Genomic DNA, 26,003 nt, shown 5'->3' with positions numbered 1-26,003 from the left:
GGTATTCCCATGGCACAAGAGCTGTAGGGAGCTAGAATAAACAGGCCTAGACTGTCTCTTAATTATTGTACCTGGCATGGAGGACATGCTGGGAGTGGGATAAGTGCTGGTGAGCATGCAGAAATAGCGTAAAGCAGCACACAGGAAGCCCAGGTAAGACCTCTGCATGATAAAACAGCCCAGAATCCAGAGCATGTAAAGACAGTGTTAGGTCACCTTCAGCCCTCCGAATCTTAAGTGTGTTCTCTAGAAGAAATGCCTAGACTAGCACTTGCAAAGCTAGACAGCCTAAGAGACTTCTTCACTTGTAACAAGCAAGAAATACCAGTTAAGTGACAAAGATGAGTTCTGCTGATCAAGTCAAAGATTCTCCATTGCATTGCCTGACATACAGTCATTTACAGCTGTGCAAAATGAGTGTGAAATATTATTATTCAGTTTTGGCTTTTAGCACCGACAACAAATGGAGACCTTGGCGGCTACTAGAGCAAGAAATATGATAATATACCTACCCATGCATGTCTTGCCATCTGCTTTAAGCACTGATCCCTCAGGACAAAAACAAAGTGGCCCTTCAGAAGTCTGAAGACAACCGTGGCTGCATTCAGTGTAATTATTTGTACAAGAAATGAGTTCTATAGCAATTTGGAAGAGAAAAAAAAAGATGATTTAGAAAAACTCATAGTTTAGCAGCTCAAAAAAGGTTTGTTAATTAAGTGACAGACAGTATAACAGTTCTAGTTTGCTTTTCAAAATCACTCCATGCTATGTATGGTAAAGGAAAAAGATGAAAGTCGTTGTGCTCTGATGCTGTTAAACTTGCAATCTGAAACTTTATGACACTTTACTAAAAGGTGTGAGCCAAGTAGCAACACCTTTATAAACTAATCGAGACACACTCACCTATTGCATGAGAAACTTACCAAATAACTGAACAGACAGGAGCTCTGATACTTTAAGAAAAGTTAATACAGGCAGTCCTCAACTTACAACATTTCGAGTTACAACATTTCGCACTTACAACATTTATAAATTAACACTGTGTTTCAATTTTATGACATCAGTTTCAACTTTACAATGCTTGGTCCGATGTGACGCCCCACCAGCAAACAAGTCCACTGTGTCACCCATCTCTCTGGAGAACATCTGTCCAAACTTCCTTGGACACTTTCTTTAAAAAAGCAGACAAGATTCCAGAAAACCCTGCAGCCAGGACTCCTGAGAAGACTCCAGCCAAGAGCCCTTCCAAAAGTCCAACTGAGAGCCTTTCAAAAAGTCCAGTAAAGTCATCTCAAAGAAGTCCTTCCAAATCAAAATGATTGCTATTTACAATATAAATACATTAATGCAGCTACATTACTCATCTATAATTGATCGAGTACAAAATTCTGGGGTATTTTTGGTGAAAATAGGGTATCGGGCCTTGGTTCAGGGACCAATCCCCCATTTATAACATTGTTTCTTATGAGAAAATTGGTTCTGAGTTACAATGTTTTGACTTAAGACATGGTTTTCAGGAACCAATTGTGTTGTAAGTCCAAGGACTGCCTGTATATAAGTGGAGATGGTCTTATGGGTAAGGCATTAAATGGCAAATAAATCACAGAAACATAGAAAATAAGGGTTGGAATGGACCTCAGGAGGTCATCTAGTCCACCCCCATGCTCAAACCAGGACCATCCTCAACTATAATATCCCAGCCAAGACTTTGTCTTGCCAGATCTTGAAAACCTCCAAGGATGGAGATTCTACCACCTCTCTGGGTAACCTTTACTACCCTCCTACTGAGAAAGTTTTTCCTGATATCTAACCTAAACTTCCCTTGCTGCAACTTTAAACCATTGCTCCTTCTTCTGTTATATGTCACCACTGAGAATAGTGTAACTTTAAATGAAGAGATATGGATGCAGTTTCCAGCTCTGCCACGTACATCGTGAAGAAGTCATTTAACCTGCCCAGTGCCTCAGCTCACTATCTGTCTAATAGGGATAATAGCACTCACTTTGTTTTCTGCACACTTTGCTTTGTCAAAATTCTGACAGCCATGTAAGCACTGAACTACTCATGTGTTTAGGGTGAGGAATCCCGAATCTGAACCTTAAAATAGACCATCAGCTCTTCAGGACAGGAACAATCTCTAACTGTGTGTAAATACAGAGCCTCACCCAGTGAAGCACTAAGTGCTACTATAGTAATAACTACATCAGATGACATATAAGTGCCGACACTGGGGAGGGGGCACAACTCCGCGCCACCGCCCCCACTACTGGTGGGTGTTGGGTCCGGCTGGTCTGCACTCCCAAGCTCCACTGTATAGGAGCCCTAAGGTGCTGCCTTGCCCTGCCTTCTGCCTGTCTCAAAAATTGTTACACTGCTCACTGTACGCAAATTGTTTGTTATTATAACCCTTTTATTGTGTTCAGTTATAGCCTCATCAGAGGCTACAACATAGGCACGTATTTATTAATACATAACATTTATAAAAACAGTCCATTATATATAGCTAGGGCAATAAAATAGGTTTCCCACAACTACATAGTCTAACACAGAACTACTTTTACAGCTTTCAGCTTCAGTGGGTCCAGAACATCACCTAATGTAAGGCAACTCTGCTGCAGACAATGGAAGTAAGAGGTGAATTCTGATGAGACGAGATTTAACTCATCAGTGGATAATTCTTGTGTGGCAGTTAACATCCATGGAGGCTCAGTGTTTACTTCCCCTTACAACTGTTGATAGTACCAGCTACTTTTTAGGTGTCTTTAAATTTAATTTTCTTCCTCATTTCAAACAACTAGCCAGGAAAACAAACCCTAGGTCTCCTCCTTTCAGCCAACATGTTGCTATAACACTGTTTTTCCTTGTACAACTCAAAGTGCCATATGGCAACACCTGCTAGAAGGGACTGAGACTGGATCAAATACAGGTTTCCCACAGCTGTTTCCTTGAATCAACAGTATGTACTGGCTTGAATGGTACAAAGCTGCCATAAATATTCCTTCTCCAAGGCAACTGCAGTGTGAACTGTGTTGTTCCGACCTCTTAAGTATCAAGAAAGAGATCTAGAAACTGATCTCATATTTATACCCTTTATACTCCAGTAAAGCCTCTTGGCTTTAGAATTAAAAGATTCATGTCATAAATAAGGGGTCATCAAAGCTTCAAGCTGTTTTGTGGCCTACATTTCTGTTCTGGATTGAGACAATAAGCTGCTGCTGTGGTTATGTGAATACTTTCTGGTGTGGGAGACATTATTACAGAAGTTATGGAAGTAAATGAAGAATTACATTATCAATATTTGACCCTAAACCTGGGCCAAAAGCAGGTTACTTTCTTGTCATCCTTACCTTACTGCTCAGGACTTGGACAATAAGGGGTAGGTGCCTGGAAAGCTAAGATTATTGACAGACAACTGACCTAGGGAGTGATGAGCAGCATTGGAAGTGTTCTCTATCCCAACTAGTTGTGGTGTCAGAAAATTCAGCAGATTACCCCAAAAGAGGGATATATTGTGCTAGGGAAGATGCAGAAATAATCTTCCTACCTCAGTGCACAACTGCAGTTCTCACCCATTGGAAAAGCTCCATCTGTGTACTGCTAGCATTTTACTGCATCTCCTCTATAACATGGAGAAAGACAAGCACACCAGCAGAAACATACTGTGCCACCCTAGAACATCATGGTATAGCCTTCCCCACCTCATTATACATTAAAATGGGACTTTGCCTTTTTGTGGCATGCTAATCCTAGGGCAGTGGGGGTTCTTATCACACCAATGCAGGCCTGAGCCTAAATGACACAATTCAGCCCATGACTCTTTGAGCTGAGACTCCTGCTACACATTCAAATGAAAGCTGTCTAGAAACCAACTATAGAATCATTACACATTTTCAAGCACTAACTTCATAGCTGGTTGGCTCCTTTTATAGCCAGATAATCATTTTTATCATGTGACAATTACTTTACTGTGTGGTTGGTCTAAATGTATTGAGTGATTAACCAGATAATTTTGTGACAATTACTTTGCCTCTGTGGCCAGTCTTACTTTGCATGTGTAGCCAGTCTAAATTTATTGCACAATTAACCAGTTAATGTTGTAATATATGTAATATGTAGTAGGGGCTGTCAGTTAAATAAAACCCCTTTACAATCTGCCCAAGCAATAGATATGGTACTAAAGTTTCACCACACAACTACATCCCAAAAGAAACTACACGCACACACATTATTCTTTCCTAGTAAAATACCTGTAGCATGTGAAGGCAAAGTACTTTCCTACTACTGTCTAAAAATGAACATATCATAGGTAGCGGTGAGGATTCACAGAGCATAGAAATCCCTATCCTAATCAAGCCAATAATGAAACTTATTGAAAGAGCTCACTAATAACTACATTTTAGGCCCATACTTCCAAATGCTTTCAGTAGGAAATCAATATGAGTTAAGTACCAAGGGACTCTTGAAAACACCAGCTGACCTGCATCTTATGATACCTAAATATCTATGAAAATCTGAACTATAAGGCCTGATTCTGCTATAAATTGTATATATACATAAAGCTACAGCCAGCAGAAGAAGTGAAGATGTAACTTTCAGGCCTAATTCTTACCAGAGCTAACACAAGGCCCCCAAACATCACAGGACGACTGATCTATTGGTCAGTCTATGGTCTATTCACTCAGCTCAATCACATTAAACCAGGCTTAAATGGATTCCTTCCTGGTATCTCCAAAACTCATCTGCAACTGTATAGATGGCTATTCTCTAAATCTAGTACTTACTTACCAGCTATGAGTGACTACCCAGACAAAAAAAAAGAGAATATAATTTTACACTTGTGTTCAAAACATGGTTATTTTTGTAGTGTAGATATAGGAGGGAACATTAATTATAATGGTCCTAAAGCAGGATGTGTCTCCCTGCAATGATTTAGTACATACTTTTCAGTTTGCCTGTCACCTGTTCAGAAAGCTTCTGGCAAGATTCATTGCTAAGAATTAATGCTATATTGTCTTAATCTTATTGAAGCTGCCATATTCCCAGGAACTTAATCCATAATGAAAAGATTTTCATCTTTTTAACCAGTGGGCTTGTGGGCAGCCCCAAACAAAGGGAAGTGTTAGGTTGTACTTTGAGCAAATGTATACAAAATTTCTTTAGAAGGTAGATATGCAAACACTGTACACCTGCCTGCTGTGCTCCCAAACGCATCAGGGTCTGCAGCCCTGCTTCATTTGGGAGTAAGAATTCTGTGAAACCAGAAAGGAAAATGTCCCTCTGAGTCCTCGCTTGCTTAAGCATGGGAGCTAGACACTAGGGTATCTGTGCGAAATCGCACCGTTCCGTTTCGATTTGTGTTTTGATGTTTTGACAGAACAGCGTTTCATTTTGAATTTCATTTTGATTCGAAAATGCTGTTCCATTTCGTTTCATCGAAACAGTTTTGTTGTTTTGACACTGTTTCGACGTTTCACCCATAAACTATAATGGGGAAGCTCAAAATAGCCTATTACTTGTCATTTCTGGCCTGATTTGGATAAAAGCTGCAGAAATGGTAGCCCCTTCTGAGGGCGTGAAGCCTGCCAGGTTTCAAGGAGATAGGTGCAGGGGCTTTGGAGAAACTGTACCTCAAAGTCTGGGCTCCTATTGGCCATGTGACTCTCACACTTGCTTGCCAACATGCAACTTATATCCCTTTAACTATGCATTTGGGTCAACAAGAGTGAAATAATTTAACTTTCATAAGAAGAAAGAAACCTAACAGCACCATAATCACAGGTCATGATGTGCAAGTGAGAACTTTCACAATCCAGGCCTCAAATGCTTATCTATTATTACTACTTACCATGACACGTTTTCCTGTCAGGCAGCAGAACAAAACCTCCTGGGCATGTGCAATAATAGGAACCAGGGAGATTTACACACCCCAGAGTGCAACCATGGTTCCAAAAGGCACATTCATTGACATCTGACAAAAGAAAACAGAATTGTGTATCAGAATATGGTCACCAAATCCAATACATACAAGTGCTGCTCTCTCATGGAAATTAAACCAACACAAAATTCAAGAAGAAATTCATATTCAGTTGTTCAAAGACACAGTGCATCATTTTGAAAAATATGCTGGTCTGACATTATAATAAGCAGGATAGTAGAGTCCATGCAAACATACTTTAAAAGTTCTCTAGTGAATGTAGTAGTTTATCACTATAAAGGGTATGAGTTTTTTTAAAATTCAAAATGGCCGGATTTTTAAAGGTATTTTGGACATGCATAGGCACCCGGTGTGATTTTCAAAAGTGCCTATTCATTGATTTCAATGGGATTCAAGGACAGGGGAAAGGCAGGAAGAAAACTTAGCCCCCTTGTTCATCCATCCCATCTTTTGAATTTATACATTACCTTCACAGTATTGCTTATTTCTACTCAAAGCAAATCCATTAGAACATCTGCACCACTGGGTCCTGGAGTCCTGCCTGCAGATTCTTCTTTTACAATTTTCTTTGTTAAAATTGCAGGATCGTTGTTCTGGAAAAAGAAAATATTCTCTAAGATGGAGACTTTTTCGTAACATACAAGATTTATCTTTAGACAGAAACTAACATTGGAGTCGATTCTTGGGTGGAACCACCGAGAGCTACAACAGAATCAGACCCAGGTTATTAAGTCTGGAAAGGAACACTAGTACCCTTCCTCTCCTTATCTAAAGTCCACCTCAGAATTCATGTTGGTCACTTTGTTGCCCAATGATCATTTCCTCTCCTGTGTTTTCTGTGGTTTATGCTTTGTTTTAAGCACAGTCAGGAATCAGAGCCCCATTTTAACTGACACTACACAAAAAAATAGTCCTAGTCCCAATGCTTGCTCTGCCTTCATTTATTCTTGAAAACAACAGAATTTACCTGATTTTCTTGCTGTTAAAGTTGATATGGATTTTGCTTTACCTTTATCTCCCTCCCCCTTTTCCTGGAATCTTCCTTTGTCTGTTATCTTTACCTTCTAGGTTTGCCCAATTTAGGCCCTTCAGGGAAGGGATTACAAAGCCATTCAAAGGCATGTTAAACATATGATTAATCAGAATTTGCCCCTCCCTGATCACCAATCTGAACTTAATTGATCTCCAGTTAAACTTCTCTGCCACAAGACAGTCCCCAAAGTTCCAGCTATTAGATAAGCTTGACAGCCTCCATTGACAGCTAACAAACGGATGCTATTTGTAACCAAAGGAGGGAACTGGTTCCAAAGCTAAGGTGTCCCCCCCCCAGCCCTTCTGGATTACATCCCACAGCATATTCCCTTGCTTTTAGTCAGGGATAGGCAGCTTTAATGGCCCCATCAATCACAGGAAGACCTGGGAAGTGTAGTGGTATCTCCAGTATACAGATGTAAAGGTTTGTCAACCCATATTGCATTCATTTGCCAGTTTCAAGGAAATCCCTCCTCTTGTGGTAGAGTATGATTTTGATCCTGTCAACAAAGAGCAGAGATGCTTGGGCCCTAACTGTTTCTTCTCATCAGTTGTCTTTTTGAGTGGGGAAGATAACCCTCTTTTCCTGATGGTAACAACAGATCAGAGAGCTAATACTTAGTAATGAAATGTATTAATAGTCTAGTTGGCATGACTGCAAAAGATCTTTTCTGGCCACCTGTCAGCTCAAGTATTTCCTGGGAACATCTGGAGCAGAGACAGGACTGGTTTCACTAGGGGCACATGGGCAACAATTAAAAGATCACAAGGTGATTTTTGCTGATTGTCAAAGCCCAAATGCTGACACTTGTATGTGACAAATACAGGACTACCCCACACCACTGCATCTTCTCCCCTCCATGTGTTCATGCACAAGGGAGTGGGCCCTTCACACCAGGCTTATCACCTTGCCAACAAAATGTGCATGGTATACTCTTGTTTTATATATTAAACATCATTTCTTTGCTCCTGTTAATCACGTGACTGGTACTAACCATCTACTTTGTTCTGCTGAATGGACGTTATGGACATTTTATGACGATTATCTTCCTTGTCATGTTAACTGTCGTTTTGGATGGTGGCGATCATGTTTGCCTTATCTACTATACACTATTTATACTGTCACATTTGCAACTTTTTACTAACAGGTGCAAGAGGGCTTTATGTGCCAGGAAATAGGAGTTAAGAGTTGACAAAACCACAGGTAGAGGTGTTCTCTATCTACATTACAAAGGGTGTATGCTTCGGGAAAGGGGGGGGAGGGGAGGGAGTGTGCTTAAAGAAATTAGTTGCTGTAAAACAAAGTTCTACCTGTCATGACCCAATGATTGTGTGTGCACTTCGGCACTGCAGAATTATTTCCCGGCACATGGAGCTTTCTTTGCACGGTGCAATTCTCAGCTGCAGAGAGAAAACCCCGGTGCAAAGGAGTTCCCGCCACCCATATGCAAATTCGTACCCTATTATTGGCTGATTCTAAATTATTCCTACGTGGCGGCTAGCAATTGGCTCGCTAGCCGTACAAAAGGTTTGAGCAGTTTCTGCCCAAGTTGTAGAGGACTCTACAACCATCTCGTGGGGACTATGAGCACGCGGCAGAGTAATAGAAACTTTGTGTGTGTCTCAGAGGAGTTCGGCGGCCTGATTAACCACCAACCTCTTCCCGTCTCGTTTGTTAAATTCTTAAGACGCATCTACGGTTTTTGCGCGCTCGTCAAGGGTATCCAGAGCTCTGTCGTGTTTGTTTTGCGGAGCCTAGCAAACTCCGTGCGTGTGTCTTCGGTGGAGCCGAGCAAACTCCACTTGTGTTTGTCTGTAACTGCAACTCAAGAAAGTATTTCCTGCCTGCACTGCGACCACCTACGGTGTAAGTAAAACAATCTTTAATTAACCGCTACGAGTCCGTGCCTAATTCTAGTCCGTCGTGCAAAAGTACCCGCCCTACTGTTGCAGGCTCCCGGCCACAGCCCGCCGCGCACCCCCGAAAGCCTCGGACTGCTCCCAGCCCGCACGCTACCATTTACACAGATGAGGTTGTAGACATCTCTACAAGAACTAATTTTGTATCCACTTTGGCCAGGGCAGGGAGCCAAGTGAGAAAAACACCCAACATCAAAAGGAATGGAATTTGGTAATCAGTTTCCAGTAAAAACCAACAAATCAATATATAGAGATGCAGCCTGAAGAGGGGTTATGCTCCCCCAGAAAGCATTATTTGGCAACCTATAGTACCAGTGCCAAAGCAAGCTGCCTAAGGGACATTACACAGTATCAACAATAAGGAGCATCTTCCTCTAGCACTGTGTTTCCCAAACTTCTGATACCCAGAAAACACTTTTTTCTGGATTAAAATTTGCAGAACACATCACTCTTACACCCAATAAAGGTTTGTACATGTCTGCATGTATCCATATATAGAGAGAGATATGATATATGATATGATATGATATATATTACACACACACATATCCGTTTGGTTTTTTTTTACAAAACATAACATATTCCCCATTCTCCAGCCAGAGGAAATAATACCAGTGCTGAGATTTACAGTTAGAAAAAGGACACCAAATACATCTTTCTTTAAGCAAGGATTAGTCTCTGCACCAGAGGTTCTCAAACTTTTTTAGCCTCAAGACCCCCCTCTGTAACTTTTCTGAATTTCACAGCACCCCAGTTAAAATCACAGAGACAGATCCACATTCTGAAAAGTTATGGAGGGTGGCCTTGAGGCTAAAAAACTTCAGACTCACTGATCTAGCTGGTGCCACTTAACGGCAGGAGGGACACTCTGCACTTTTCAATGCCTCCCCCTTCCCCCCCCCACAACCCCTTATCTATACCCTCAGGGGGCAAGGGCAAACCCCACTGCTGAGGCCCTGCAGGGTCCCAAATGCCAGCAACCACCACCATGGCATTTCCCGCTGGCCCTGGGAGCATAGGAAGAGTGGAAAGTATGAGCAGGGTTGCAAAGTACAGCTCTGTCTGTTGTTCACCTTCCTACCTGCTTGCTGCAGAACGTGCTCCTGGGAGCGTGGTGGGGGGCCAACAAGAGCTATCTGGGGGTGACAGTTCTCCAAGGAGCAGCTGCAGGTACTGTTGGAGTAGCTGGGGCAGGCTCAGGGTGCCAGACAGGAGAGAAGAACATTTACTGCCTAACACAGGAGGATTTTGTGGCACACTTCTCTTGCTCCTGTGGCACAGTAGTGTGCTGTGGCACACCCTTTGGGAATCACTGCTGTAGCATCTTAGTTCCCAAGAAAGAAAGGGAAAAAGAAAAAAAGACCTTTCGGAATCAGTTTATCCATAACAACAATTATTAAATATCCCCTGCTGATTTTCTCCTTCGGAAAGGTTTCTCTCATTGAGCCAAGAGACTAATTCTCGACTTGTTTGTTTTTGTATCACTTGAAAGTCTCTGAATATAATGTTGCCCGGGATTCAGAAAGGTTAAATATGCAACACTGGAAAATCTCCTTTCTTTCAGCACTATTGAGAGTCCTATATCTATTAAAGAAATCAACTCCTTTATATTAAAAATTTGGAACTGATTTTACTGCTCTTCTCATCTAGGTTGAATCATGGTACTCATGCCTTTAAGAAATAAGAGCAGACTCTCCAAGAAGATTCCATTGTTTCCCAGTGTCTTGGGGGAGACACCAGAGCTTACACTACAGTTCTTATCCCATTACATCTGGCATTTTTTCTGGGAGCATCTTGAGGCCTGACCTCCCTTTTCAGAAATGAGTAACTCAGCTCCCATAGCAAGTTCCCTGTGTCCTGCAGTAGGAGAACTGGAGCACAAGCATTCATGTTAACCATGCAAGATTAATTTCCTACATTGAATTTGCTTTCATGTTCCTTGCAAATTCCACTGATTACTGATATAAAGCCTGAAGTAGTTTTCACATGTGTGTGTGTGTGTGTGTATATATATATATATATATATATATATATATATATATACACGTTCAATGTATTTGTACTGCACACATAGAAAAGAACTTTCAAGACAGTTTTTTAGAAAAATCTGTCAGTTTTTGTTTCTGTTCATTGTAGGGATTGCCATTTTCCACACCGAGGACTGCTATTTTGAAAGTATATTTACAGTAAACAATCAGGTTCTCATTGTTATTGTATCCAGAGTTGTATGGGATTGGCCCGTAGCCCCTCTCCAGCATAGGCTGGGCAAACCCCAGCCCAGAGCTCCCTCCCCTCCCTTTTCTCCCTCCCTTTCTGCAGACAGCACCAGGGGCAGGGCTGGGCTGCATCAGCCCAGCCAGGATTGTGCACAGGGACAGCACAAGTTAATGAAGGTGCTTCACTTTGGAGCACCTTCATCTGAACCCTCATTACATGAGGGTTAATTTGCTGTGTGATCGGGCACTTTTACAGCGCTCTGCAGCCATGCACTTCTGTCAGCACATGGCTGTACAGCACTTTCAAGGGGTCAATCATGCACTAAATGTCACTTTTGTCAGAGCCCTAAGGAACAGGTTGGCCAGGTGTCTGAGAACATGGATAACAAGTAGAGAATAGCTACAATCATATAATAATTGTTGGTTCTGTTCCAAAAGACACTGAAGCACTATAGCAAGGAAATCCAGTTATCGAAAGGTATTAACATCTGAAAGTCAGTTTCTAGAATCTGCCCTCACATTGTTAATTCAGTCCATAGCCTGAGCTCCTTTTGGACTGGAAAGCTATTGGATACTCAAAGGGCCACAGTAGCAAAAAACACTTCTAGCTACAATTTCCATATCCATCTGATCGGACACAGGCCACTGTGATCCCAGCATATCTCCAGCTGAGATTACTGCAATTGACATCCAGGAACAAAATCAAATATCCTACAAAACCAACAACTGTAACAATATACACAGTTGTTGTGAACACATCACTTCAGTGCTTTGCTTTCTGTGCTGGCTCATCCTTGGATACAGAGTCCTGTTCAAAAATCTGTCCCAATGTTCACATTTTAAGAGACTGGCCTTACTATCTACTTAAAAGATGGTGATCTTCCACTACCCTTCCTTCACAATCATGACCTCTGCCCACAGCTACATTCTTGCAGAAGAAGACACAATAAGAGTCCTTCAGGCTTTGACTACCCTGTCAGAAACATGGAGATTAATCTGCCACATTATTGTGGCAGAGAATTATATTATTATTATTAAGGTGAACTTTTCCAATCAGGAGTTAGCCTTGCTTACCATGTGGGGAAGCTAATATTTTGTAAGAAAAAGTAAAATTAAATTCAGGAAGAAGTTCTTTACAGTAAAGGTTACCAGAATCTGGGCATCCAAGGGAGGTGGTGCTCTCCCCTACCTTGTGGGTCTTTAAGAAGAGACTGGACAAGCACCTGACTGGGGTCATATGACTCCAGCTCTCTTTCCTGCCCAGGGCAGGGGGGGCAGACTTGATCTATTGAGGTCCCTTCTAACCCTAACAACTATAAAACTATAAGGCTATATACAGAAGTTTAGGGAAGCTAGAGGGAGGTTTGATCATATTAAAAATTACAAATTAGTTTGACCAAGTGTGGACTTTACACTTAGATCTCTAGTTACATCAATCTAAGTGTGAACTGCACAGAAGTTCAGGACAGTTAGATTGGTCTAAAAATGGCTGACCCAATCTAAATTAATACGACCTCCGAGACTGTCTAACTTAGATTGGGTCGGCCATTTTTAGACTGATCTAACTGTCCTGAACTTCTGTACAGGTCCCAACAAAGCCCCAGAGCTGGGAAAGCCTAGCCAATGGCCCCAGATCCAGGGCCACTCTTTTCCTACCCCCTCCCTGACACTGGTAGTCTTAGGCTCAGCTCCTCCCCCCACTCTCAGGATGGGGAGGACAACCACCTCTCCCCCATCCTGATCCCACCAAATCCCCATACCACAAGCATCTCCCAGTGTCAGTTTTACTAGTGTTTGCCAATGCCAGGAGCTGAGAAAATAAATCTAGGGAGGAGGGGAAAGGGGAGTGGCGGGTGGATGGGGGGAGTTGGTTGTCTGGGTGGTAGGGATCAAGGGACTAAAAATAGCCCCTGGTCCCAGGGCGTGGGAGAGAGCCCTCCCATCCCCCGCCCCAAACCTCTCCATGGACCCCATAAGCTCCCTTGATCCCATCAAACAATCCCAGACGTAACCAACCCCCTGAAGACCCTGCCTGTCCTCCCTGGGAGCCTGCTTACCTCCCCAGTTCCCCCAAGCCTCCCCACTAGCCCCCCCATCCTGACTTTCCTTAGATCAGGTGGCCATTTTTAACTCAATTTAACCTCCCCAAACATACCCTTAGATGAGATGCATTTCTGCATTGGAAAAAGTCATTGTTTTCCTCACATTATACAGGGCCAACTGGGGATACTGGTGATATGTAGCAGAACAAGGTTTTTATGTCCTATATGCTCACAAAAACTGGCTGGATAAACCAAATAAGCCCAGCAACATTTTATTTAGACAGAAAGGATTGCCTAAGTCTAATACAGAACTCTTTCACTAATCTGGGCTTTAGTTTTTGGATTGTTATAACTAGAAGTACTATAAATTATGCACAGCCCATAGAACTTTAAGTCTTTATTGCTCCCTACAATACATGCAAAATAAATAGAAAGCTAAGCAAAACACCCCCTGGGATCACTCTCTCTCCAAATTAAAAATAGCTATCCAAACAGCTCTTTTAGCAGGAAGGGTTTGCAAACTCCTTTGGCTGGCTTGGCCTAGCTCTCTTCAGCAGCTGTGCTTCTGTAGTTACCAGTCAATGCTCTCAGTCTTATTTTTCTCTCTCAAACTCTTATTTTTGGTTTAATCTTCCTAATCTTCTTCTGGGGTTGCCTGCCCCCTTATCCAGCTAAGAATAGCCTGCTGCTGCTGTTGCTGAACGTAAGTATGCAAACAAATGCACACACACACACCCCCGTCTCCCCTCTTCATCCTGCCTGGCTGTGCAAAAGGCTTCCTGTGACCACACAGACCACATGGACAAGCTATCTTGTGCTATTTTCAATTAACCATCTCAATTCAACAGTATTACAGTTGGATTTCACAGGCTGCATTTTATTAGCTGTAATAGGGGAGATACCTGCCAAATGAGTGGAATGACACATTTTTAAAAAGCTATTTGATCAAATAAGAAAACCAGAACCCAAATTTAGATTTGGTTCCAAGTTTCAGGATTTGATCTGGCACAGATTTATTCTTTTGTTCTCTTGTCTAATAGCTTTTGTTAAACAAAAAAAGTTAGATAAACATATATAGATATCATTATCTATGTAATTAATTAGATAATAGACTATTAAAGGCTTGGTTTTCATCATAGCTTTAATACAGACTCTATTCCTACAGCCACAATTTTTTGCAGTGTTCACAAACTGAACCCATATTTTTTGGCCATAGAGAACTGCAAATGTAAATATTAGCAGTTAGATGCAGACAAAAAAAGAAAAGAAAAAAACAGTTAAGTTTCTCCCTTTATGCCCACAATTCATTACAATGACATGAGTGCAATTATGTACAGGTTCAAAACCATGCCCACAAAAAGAGGCCAAAAGCTGAAGACATTTTAGAAAATTAGATTTACTTGTCATTGTTAGTTCTGTTAATTTCTGTTTTTCTCTCATTTCAGTCAGAGAAAATGTTCAAGTCAGGTTCTCATGCACTAACCCAATACCTGCAAAACACTTAACAGTTTATGTACTGAGAGCCACCGTGTCAGTCTGTATGTCCATAACTTATTTGTGTTACACTTACACTGGATGCTCTGTGGATAAGTCTTCGTGTTCTGTGTTTATACAGCGTCAGAGATAGTGAGGTCCTGGTCCATTACTAGAGTTTCGATAGACACTAGTATTACCAATAATAAATAATAAAAATGCTACAGTGTAGCAATGTAATCACTGCTGAGGTTGCCATTCATTTGTTTAATTCACATGAAAATTCTAAGCTGGACCCTAAAATACTATATGATTGGCTTAAAAGTTATGGGATTTAAAAAAGAACAGATATTGTTTCTTTGATTTTTGGTGTTGGAGACTTTGGGATTCGTATTTTCAAGCTTTTCTTCACAACCAAGAGAAACTGAAATTTACTTTCTTACAATGAAAGCTGAGATTCTCAGGGAACAGTGATTCCAATAGAAGGAGCTTTGAGAAAAAAGTCATGCTGTAACTTTTTAAGTAAAATTATGAGTCAGCAACACTGCAAAGCATTGTCATGGGACAGTTTCAATATCATGAAAATATCTCGGTCTCAATTAGTTTTGATTCATCACATAGGCCCTTCTTTAATTATTATTTCTGTTTCGATGGTCGATGGACAACCTTGAGTTTCAAAATGCTTTTATTTAGCTATCCAAATATTAATTTAGGATTTATGGATTTAGGTTTTGTGGATTTAGGAGCCAGACACTAGCATTTGAATATTTTGGTCATCAAACCTAAAACTGGGGTTAAGCTTCCTTCTGATGCTAATATCCACTTAAGCAACTCAGCATCTGCAAGAATAGAAGGAACTGCTAAAATCGGTTAATCAGTTAAAATCTATAAAGGGGAAATGCTAAAATCAGCGTAAGATGCTAGGACAATGGTGACATCCTATGAAACACAAGTAGAAGTGGCAGGTTCCAGTGGATTTATAAACACATCATCTGTTGAATCTAGGTTAAGTCCAAGGACAGCATTTGTGTAGAACACACGTGAAAGAGGTTGTCAGCTTTCCAAATGGATTTCCTAACTGCAGCAGGCAGTGAAAACCACAAACCATCTGCACCACAAGTCCACTCTAGTCATAATGCCAATTCTAATGTGTGTGTACAAGACTGTCTAGGTTTGTAGCATTAAATATTTACATGATTTGCTATATCAATATACAGAAACAGGGATTCCCTCTGAATAAAGGCACATGCTCCCCAAGGTCATGAACGTATGTTTTATATTCATGAAAGCATTTACTATTTTTTTAGGCTAAGTACAGACAGAGGCTGAATTGATTCAATGTTTGCTGGTTAGTCTAAGCTGTGTAGATTGAAATGATAATTAAAATGAACTGACATTCACTTTTGAATCTGGAAAGATAGCCAGATGCCTCCAGTGGCCCAGGCCAAAAGCCAGAGGGTGGTAGAGCATGCTTCCCAGCCTGCTGGACACTGGCGAGGGCACCCGAATGCAGCTGAGTGGGGCCCATCCCTGATTGGCTGCCCAGCACATGCCTCACCCAACTCCTTGCTCCCCCGACCCCCACAGTGGGGACAACAGTCCCTCCAGCCCAGGGCCCAGCCCATGTTGGGAGACCCCCAGACCTCAGCAGGGATTCTTGGCCAGTCAGGGTCTTCCAAACCCTGCAGCTGGTGCAGAAGGGGAATTCGCCCATCTCACCCCTCAATATGGTCCAGTGCCAGCTTAGTCCCTCCAGCCCAGGGCCAAGGAAGTGCCTGGCATCAGCACACGAAGGGGATCCCCAGGCTTCAGTGGGGGGGGTCCCCTGCCCTGGGAAGGGTCCCCTGAGCTCAGCCCCAGGCTGGAGGGACTGTTCCTCCCCGACACCTGCGGCGGTGGGACTAACCCAGGGGTGGGCAAAATGCAGCCCGGGGGCTGGATGTGGCCCACCAGACCATTCTATCCAGCCCACAGGACCCCTAAAAAATTTAGAAAATTAATATTAATCTGCCCTGGGCTGCCTATCATGTGGCCCTTGATGGCTTGCCAAAACTCAGTAAGCGGCCCTCTGCCCAAAATAATTGCCCACCCCTGGACTAAGCTGTCACTGGACCACAGAGAGGGGTGAGAGGGGGAAATTCCCCCTCTCTTCACCATGGCAGAGCTCAGGGGACCCTGCCTAGGAAAGAAGATTCGCCCCGTGTGGGCTGATGCCCAGTGTTGGCTGGGGCCCAGGCTGGAAGGACTGTTTTCCCTCGCACCCATGGGTGCAGGGCTAATCTGGTGCTGGACCATGCTGAGGGCTGGGAGGAGTGAATTTCCCCTCTGTACCAGTGGAATGGCTCAGACCACGATGCATGGAATGGGAATCCCCCTTCCCCTCATTGAGGCAGAGGGATCCCCCCATGTGGGCTGATGCCAGGCACCAGCTCAGCCCCAGGCTAGAGGAATTGTTTCCCCAGCACCTGCTGGGCTGGGGACTAAGTCAGACCTACATGGACGGGTGGGAGGAGGGCGTTTTACCTCTGCATCAGCTCTGGGAACCCTGACTGGGGCAGAAGAACCCCCACTGAGGCTCAGGGATCTGGACTGGTCCTGGGCTGGAGGAACTGCTCCGTGCCACCTGTGCATCAGTGACTCACGCTGACCGTGGGGGCAGGGAAGGCAGACCCTAACAGACCAGGGCTCTGGCTCGGGCTACAGGAGGCTCTGTTCCTCCACCAGGCTGACAGGCACAGGCAGGACCAGGGCTGCAGAACAGAGGCTTTGCTGCCTCAGCTCTGTGACAGCCCAGGGGAGCAGACAGCTTGAGCCAAGCCTAGCCCATCCACTCTGCAAAGGGGGGTTTGTGGGGGAGGTGCAAAGCATCCTGGGATTCTGGGAGACTGTGAGTTAACTTAAACCAGGAGAGCATCTGTGACACAAGTTTGATAGGCTGGTTTACCCTGAGTCAGTTAAGTTTGATACATAAACCCAGGTCTATCTTAAACCAGTTTCAGCCATTTTGAAAGTAGTTTGTGTGCACCGAGCTTCTGTTCTGTTACAGTTTAAACCAGTTTCTGATCACTCATATCGGTTTATGTGTAATGTCTGTCCCTAGCCTTAGTTACCAGCTTCTTTGCTGAAGCAGAATAAATGCCTGTAGTGAAAGTGAGGTATTTCCAGGGGAGATCCCTCTGGAAAATCTTAGTTTCTACCACCCACCCCACAACACAGGAAGAGCAGAAGACAGATCACTGTGACGGTGTGAGGGGTGTGTACTGGAATAAAGGGGATGGAGGTTTATTAGGAAAATAAGACATTCAAACTTGCTAAGTGCCCAAGGGTTTGTCCAGATATTCATAGCTTGCCATTTTCACCCCTTAAACTACTCTTCAATTCATGGATTTTTATTTCCCCTGGAAGTTTTGGAACTACCACAGCAGAACCTCAGGTGAAGTGGTTTCCAATATTTTTAGACTCCAGGGAACCCCTTGCTAACCTCTTGACACCTTTCAGAAAATGACAGCTCTTAGCTTTTGCTCATTTCTTGACTACAGAAAAATAATAATTTAATTCTTCTGTTGCAAAGACCTCAGAAACACAACAGGTCAGAATGTTCTTGACAGCGGGCATGCCTACATGAGATGCTTAATGAGCAGAAGACTAATTCGACTGTGCATTAGCGCGGTGGGAAAATCCCATGCTAATGTGTTAATGCACAGTAGATTTAGTCTAATGTGCAGTAGCGTCACAAAAAAACTATTCATCAGTGTTAATGTAATGTAGCACTGATTACAGTGTATTTAGTACCTGTCATTACAGGTACTAAACTTAATGCACTGTAATTACGGTGCATTAATGCTCTTGTAGACACACCCACTATGTATTCCTACTTCAAATCTCTAGATTTGTCTTGTGCATAGGTGTTTGCGTGCCTAACAGCACTAATATTATGCAGCACCCCTGGGTACACTGAAAGGATCTCATGGCATCCCAGGGTGAGGTGGCACCCTGGGTGAGAATCTACCCCCCAAAAAAGCAAACATAGTATGTTATATATATATTCTTGTACATATTAAATGCCATTATGTAGTGACTTACCAACATCTTGAGAATTCATTCTAGCACCAGGCTGTTTAAAGGGATGCACCACTTTTATATCTGCTGGTGGCAAATAAGACGGTTTCAGGCTAACTGTGACTGTAACCTTGCCAGTAAATTTGTTGGCTCTCCAAATCATACCAGTTTTCAACTCTGTATAGTACAAGTGCTCAGCAAACAGAGACATGCCAAACAAATGTCGTCTGGAGCAGAAAGAAAATAACAAGTGACATGTTATTTCATTGCCATTCATTCACCTGCTCATAAATTTATCCCGAGAACATCAAAGCTTGGCTCATTTTTCTATATCACTTATGTTTACTTTGAATACCCTGACATTTTTTGTTTATCACAAACTACAAAAATGTGAACTCATGGCTGGAGTGGTCTAGGATTAAAAGGTATAAAACTACTGCTAAAGATAAAATAGACCCCAAAAACTTTAAACACAGTAGGGCCAGCAAAAAAATAATAGAAATATTGTCTTTAGGCTGAATGACTAGTTTATAGGGACTCTCCAGGTTTACAGAGAAAATCCTGGTATTCTGCCCAATTACATTGAACCCAGGATTTAAATAGAGAGCACATCATGATGTACAACATTGTGGAAGGAACCAATCCAGCTAACTTTCCCTATTTCCTTGGAAGACTTCAAATGCCTGGTACTGGCCCCCTCAGAAATTAATAACCCGGGAGAAAATACCTGACATCTCCCTAGAAGCCCTGCTCTGTTATAGAAATGTACTCCCCTTCTCACTGGAGAGTGTTAAGCTCTTTGCACACCTCAGTAGTGCAGATTAGGAGGAGTCAAAGGGGGCCATAAATCTGTGCATTCACCTTGAACAAGAAGGGTAAAAAAGAACCAGGATTCTGGCTTTCGTGTTTCAGCCCATATGCCATTGGGGTAAAAGACCTAGAAACAGGTGGAGAAAGTCATGCTGCCTCAGGGAACACACGGAAACTAAAAAATGGTATCATAAGGATGGCTGGGCAAGTTTGACATGAGCCCTTGACACTGCCTAAAGGGAGGGTGTCAAAAAGGAGCTAAGCCAAGGTGCCTTGCCTTCCCCTGCACTTCCCACTTTCCACTTCCCTCTCCCCTTCCCCAGTTTCCCCCCTCATCCTCCCCTTCATCTTCCTTGTAGTGGCTTTGAGTCCAGCTCTGGAAGCATGAAGGCCAGAGCAGCAGCAATGACAGAAGGAGCCAGAGACTCAATGATGTTGGGAGACATTGCCTCATTTTTTTCCCTAGTGAAAACTAGTGGCTTTGGTCGCTCAATGTGTGTCAGCAGCAAAAAAAATTAGGTGATATCTACTTCTGTGCTATCACTGATCTTCTGCCCTTCCCAATGCCAGTGCCAGAGCCAGTGCCAGAGCTGGGGGGAAGGCAGAGGGACAAGGAAGGACAGGGGACTGCCCAGTACTGGCAGTACTGGCCACTTACACCTCTCTTCCTAATCCTCCACAGAAGATTCCTAAGGACTCGTGAGTTGTGATTGTTTAAGGGTCTGAAGAGACGAGCCAAAAGGTGGTATTACCCAGGCAGCAATGGAAATGGGTTCTGTTTGTTCTATTTTCCTGTCATCTTCTAACTATATATCTGCTGTTATGAGAATGCTTTGTCATTTTCCATATCTATTTTATATTCCTGAATGTTTTCCAGAGTCACAAAATAGGGTGGGAAGAAGAAGAATTTATCTCACAAAGCCTAAGAAAATATTTTCTTTCTTTCTGTCTGGCTCAGTAAAACTTACTGTGCAGAATGCTTGAGCAAATGAATAGAGCCACCATTATAGTCACATGATCCTACATGTGAAATATCTTCTTCACTGTCATACTGAACCCAGAAAATTCGTACATCAGCAAAATCCAATGAGATTGCCTTTATTTTTTCAGTGGTCCTTAAAATGCCTCTCATGTCAGTTCCATCAAGCCTTGCCCTAAGAATGCTGGGAAGAGCACTGTCTGAAGACCAAAATACGAATCTAAAAGCAAAAGACAGCCATATTTTAGAAAAGTAATTTGATAGTCAGTGAAGGAGACGATGCAAGTTATTTAACCCAGACTTCATTCACTTTTATTCATCTTTATTCAGTATGCCCAGATTTGAATCACCTCATTCTGAAGTGCAATACTCACTAAGATAGATGTGGCATAAAGGAAAAACCAGATATGCAAAAACCCAAACCCAAAAACTATATTTACAAGATATTCTTCTTGGATTCTTAATTCAGCAACACCTGAAAATCTGCCAAGGCCGTATGCCTAAGAGGATCTGAATATTACTCTTGACACACCGTTGCCATTTTTAGAGGTGCACCAATACATCAGTCCCATATCATATCGGCACCAATATATGGAAAATTGATATTATCGGCAATTGGCTTTTTTTGGCTGATGTGGCCAATAATGTTGCCAATAAATGCCCCGTGCATGTGCACAGCTGCAGTGCAGCACGCTGGCAGCCAAGAACACAACCTGGCAGCTTGGAGAGCAGCTTGTGTTGTATGGGAAGGGGTGGGGGGGAGGGAAGGGGTATGGGGGGCGCAAACCAAGGCCCCTGTGGTGAGGGAGGGAATGGAGCTGGGGCAGAGGCAGGCACTGCACAGCCAGGGCTAGACAGAGTGGTGGCACAAGGAGGAGTGGGGATGGCTCCTGCTGCTGCACGTGCCCCAGGAGGGCATGAGGGGGGTGCCCCCGGATCTGTGCATGGGGCAAAGGCAGGCTGAAGCTGTGGGCTGGGGCCAGGGCTGTGCCAAGTTCTTCCTGGTGGGGGGGCTGAGCCAGGCTGTGCTCAGGGTGGGCAGCGACAGCACTGGGGGGGAGGGGAGGTACAGCTACCTCAAAATTCACCATAGCCCCCGTCACAGCACAATCGGATCAGTATTGGCTGATATGGCTCATTAAAAATCAGCCATTGGTATCAGCCCAAAAAGTCTCTATCGGTGCACCCCTAGCCATTTTGCTTTACAACTGTTAGAGGAGTTTGAGACTTGCAGGCTTTAATGTTTCTTGTTGTTAGGATGGAGTTCTGTGGGCAAATGGTCCTGGTTACCAGAATCACTTAAAAAACACAAAAAAAACTTTCCTATTTTTCTTTAGCAGTATCAGAAATGTCATATCTAGTCTCCTTCTTCCCCAACCCCAATTTTGCTGGAGAAAGTACCAGTTGAAAGCTGTACATAGTCAGTTCTCACTTCAAAATGTCCATTAGCTATTGCTGTTAAGTCAAAGTTAAATCATAAACATAAAAGGAGGTCATACTTTTTAATCAACTGCTTCCCCTTTCTGATCTTTACTTTTAGCCTCTTGGTTCCTATAATATCATTTCATTTGTTTTCATGTGATGATAGAGAAGTTGTTCTCAACTTTGTTAGACTTAAGGCACCCCTCAGAAAATGCCAGCTTTTAGCTTTCACTTGTTTCTTGACTACAGAAAAATAATAAAGCAATTCTTTTGTTGCAAAGAGCAAGCCAGAATTTTTTTGACGCTATGGATTCCTATTTCAATTATCTTGGTTTCACCTTGTGAATCAAGTACAATGCTAATATTACCATATCACTGGTTGAGAATCACTGTTATAGAGATATACAATGTAGATGAAAGCTTCATGTGTAATGTAGAAGACTAACAAGAAAATAAAGAGTTAAACAATAAAGGTAAACTTGTTATATATGAAAAATAAGAAGGGCAAAAGCCTCAAGAGGCTTACAATGCAATTACTGATATACATTCTATGACTGTCACAGTCAATTAGCCATGGATGAAAAAATGTTTTAGTACAGACAATTCAAGATAGATATTATTACAGTTTTCAAACACTGCAATAATAATAGCTCTTACTTGTTATCTAATGCTTTAAAAGGTTGGGTAGCTACTATAATTAATCTCCATTTTACAAATGGGAAAGCCAAGGAACAAGCGTGTGCTTTGAAGCCACATAAAAGTCAACAGAAATTTTTCTCTTATTTTGGTGGGAAATAGATTGGGCACAGGTGAGTTGCACAAGATTATGCAAGAAGTCAGTAGCATGAATAAGATGCAGAAACCAGATCCAGTGACTCACAGTCCTTTGCTGAATGAAAGTGTGCTCTCTTATAATTTCTTGATCATGTCTAAACTTTTTACAGAAAACTAATGGGTACAACAATCATAGAATCATAAAAAATTAGGGTTGGAAGGGATTTCAGGAGGTCATCTAGTCCAACCCCCTGGTTACAGTAGGAGCATCCCCAACTAGATCATCCCAGCCAAGACTTTGTCTACCAGGTCTTAAAAACCTCCAAAGATGGAGATTCCAAAATTTCTCTCAGTAGCCTGTTCTACCGCTTTACTACCCTCCTAGTGAGAAAGTTTTTCTTAATATCTAACCTAAATTCCCTTGTTGCAACTTGAAAGCATTTATTATTCCTTGTTTTGTTATCTGACACCACTGAGAGCAGTCTATCTCCATTTTCTTTGGAACCACCATGCAGGTAGTTGAAAGCTGATATTAAATCCCCTCAGTCTTCTCTTCTCCATACTAAGCAAGCCCAGTTCTCTCAGCTTCTCCTCAGAAGCCATGTGCCCCAACTCCGTAAACATTTTTGTTGCTCTCCACAGGACTCTCTTCAATTTGTCCACATCCTTTCTGTAGTGGGGGCCCAAAACTGGACATAATATTTCAGATATGACCTCACCACTGCCAAATACAAGGGAATAATCACTTCCCTTGGTCATGCTGGCAAAACTCCTACAAATACAGCCCAGTATGCAGTTAGCCTTCTTTGCAACAAGGGCACACTGTTGGCTCATATTTAGCTTATTGTCCACTGTAACTCCCAGGTCCTTTTCTGCATACCTGATACTTAGCCAGTCAGCTCCCAGCCTGTACTGGTGCATGAGATTGTTCCGTACTAAGTGCAGGACTCTCATGAAGTCCAATAAGGACAAAAGCAGATTTCATTTGGTCCAATCCTCCAATTTGCCTAGTTCTCTCTGAATCCTAGACCTACTCTCCAGCATAGCTACTATTCCCCCAGCTTGGTGTTATCTGCTAACTTGCTTCATCCCATCCTTCATATCACTAAGATACTGAACAAAACCAGCCCTGGGACTGAACCCTAGGGCACTCCACTTGATACCAGCTGCCAACTAGATATTACTACCTTTGGAGCCCAATAATCCAGCCAGTTTTACATCCACCTTACAGTCCATTCATCCAACCCACGTGTCCTGAGCTTGCTTGCAAGAATGTAGGAGACGGTATCAAAAGCCTTGCAAAAGTCAAGGTATATCACATTCACTGCTCCCCCTGTATCCACAAAGTCAGTCATCTCATCATAGAAGGTAATCAGGTAGGTCAGGCATGACATGCTCTTGGTGAATCCAAAAGTACAAATGAAGTTATTCACTACTTGACAATTAAATTAATATTATACACAAAAACATCAGGACAGAATATTCTATAACATAAGAATAATAAACCAAGTCCTCCTAGAAGTCTGCTTTCTTAACAATTTATTATTAATTCATGAGACCAACTGGTATGTATATGAATAGTACTTTAAAATGCATCCGTGATGAAGCTGTCCACAGAGTTTATCAGTTTAGCAAAGTTGATATTCTTCATAAAAATATTTTTATGTGGTTTTAGGCTGCAAAAGTTCAAGCACTGTGGGGACTTCCAAATCAGCAAACTTACCAGTAAGTAGAAGATGGGGTGACCCCAAACAAATAGCAACCTGGCATTCAGAGCAATAACAGTAGCTGCAGAACAAATATTCAAAGCTATCCAAGAGCAGAGGCAATATATTAAAAGAGGGGAACAAAAAAACACATATATTTAGTGCTGCTTTAAAAGTCCCCTATTTCTAAATAAACACTAAGTTCTTAATCAGGACTGTGGTATAGACCATGGTTTCCCAAGATTTTCAGGCACCTTTACCATTTTACTTCCACCTCCTTCTCCTGAAGCCTCATTGTCTGGCCCTTCCCTTGCAGTGAATAACATTCTCATTTCTCCTCTGCCTTGCAATCACAGCCCTCCCCCTGTTGCTTTAATGAGCTAAGAGGTTGAGTTTCTGCGCTGAAGTCCAACAAGCTGCTGCCCCCTGCCACTCTTAATTCTGTGCTAATTACTCTTCATTATATTTTTGTCAAAGTTGTAAAAATTATTTGGCTTTAGAATCAATCTACTACACACAGACTGTGTCCCATTAGCCTACAACTAATAACAAAAGCACTACATTTATTTTGTGAATTTATAAACCCATACAGAGTTACCTTTTTCCAGGATCAACAGCAATACTCGTGGGATGACCTACATCTTTTAAAAGGACTCGGGAGTTGTTTCCATTCATATTGGTTGTTTCAATGGTTGCCTTCTGCTGGTTGGCCCAAAGAATATCTTGATTTATCCAATTGATGGTAAATCCTGAAACACCTTTTCCTACATAACACAGTCTCTGTAAAAAGGAAAATAAACCACGCCAATAAAAATACAGCCAAAATTATCATACTGAACTCATCCACAAATACAATTGGATAAGGTACAAATACATAAAGGCTTCCACCTCATTTCATAGCACCATATACATAGAATTTTCTCTCTCGGGACTAGTCATAAGGCAGAACAGTCCAAGTGCCTCATTATGTAGCAAAAGCCCCCCTTGTACATTTCCCTTCTGGACATGGATATAACAGAAGCCCCTTCTTACCTGCACCCTTCCCCCTGCCCAATATTGCACATTTCCTTTTCTTCTAAGTATTGGCAAAGACCTAGCACACTCATTGCATGGGTGTGGCAAGGCTCAGAGCAAGCCAGAAAGCTGAAGTGGCTTTCTATAGGAGAAACCTAGAAAATACACCTACATATCACTGCCACTAAAGAAAACAAAAGAACTAAAATATCCACTGCAAAGACTGTAAATATATCCTGGTGCTAACTCACTTACTGCCCCCAGTAGCCTTTGGTCCTCACTACCTCACATTGCATTTTTATATATTTCTCACAGTGCATTTTTATGTCATCTGTGTTATCTTACCATGACATTTTGTATTTTACATTTTATACTTTTAAACGCTTAAGGAACGTACTCCCTGTAGAATGAAGTTACACCCTGGACCATTGTTAAAACTTCATTAAAATTGTAATTGTAAAGTGATAAAAACGGTTATATTGGGCGGTCCCTTGAGTGAATGCGAGCGAATGATGATCATCAGTAGACAATAGCCTAGCCAAAGGAACTCCATTTTAAACTAATCAAGCTAAAGAACTGATTCTTGGAACTGAGCACCTACCCTATTGGTTATTCCTGCAA

General features: G+C 42.3%; 1 protein-coding gene across 1 annotated transcript in view; it reads right to left on the bottom strand.

Annotated features, from left to right (window-relative positions):
* The window catches only part of EGF (epidermal growth factor), a 98,335-nt gene that overhangs the window by 50,612 nt on the left and 21,720 nt on the right, over positions 1-26,003 (bottom strand). The window contains exons 4-9 of the mRNA XM_025206356.1: positions 24,967-25,148; positions 20,456-20,686; positions 18,702-18,904; positions 6,403-6,528; positions 5,846-5,968; positions 513-635 (exon numbers count right to left, since the gene is read on the bottom strand). Of these exons, the coding sequence (XP_025062141.1) occupies positions 513-635; positions 5,846-5,968; positions 6,403-6,528; positions 18,702-18,904; positions 20,456-20,686; positions 24,967-25,148 (988 nt within the window). The remainder of the gene's footprint in view (positions 1-512; positions 636-5,845; positions 5,969-6,402; positions 6,529-18,701; positions 18,905-20,455; positions 20,687-24,966; positions 25,149-26,003) is intronic.

Source organism: Alligator sinensis, unplaced genomic scaffold, assembly GCF_000455745.1.
Source record: "Alligator sinensis unplaced genomic scaffold, ASM45574v1 scaffold861_1, whole genome shotgun sequence".
NCBI classification, from domain to species: Eukaryota; Metazoa; Chordata; order Crocodylia; family Alligatoridae; genus Alligator; species Alligator sinensis.
This window is presented reverse-complemented; position numbering and strand designations above follow the sequence as displayed.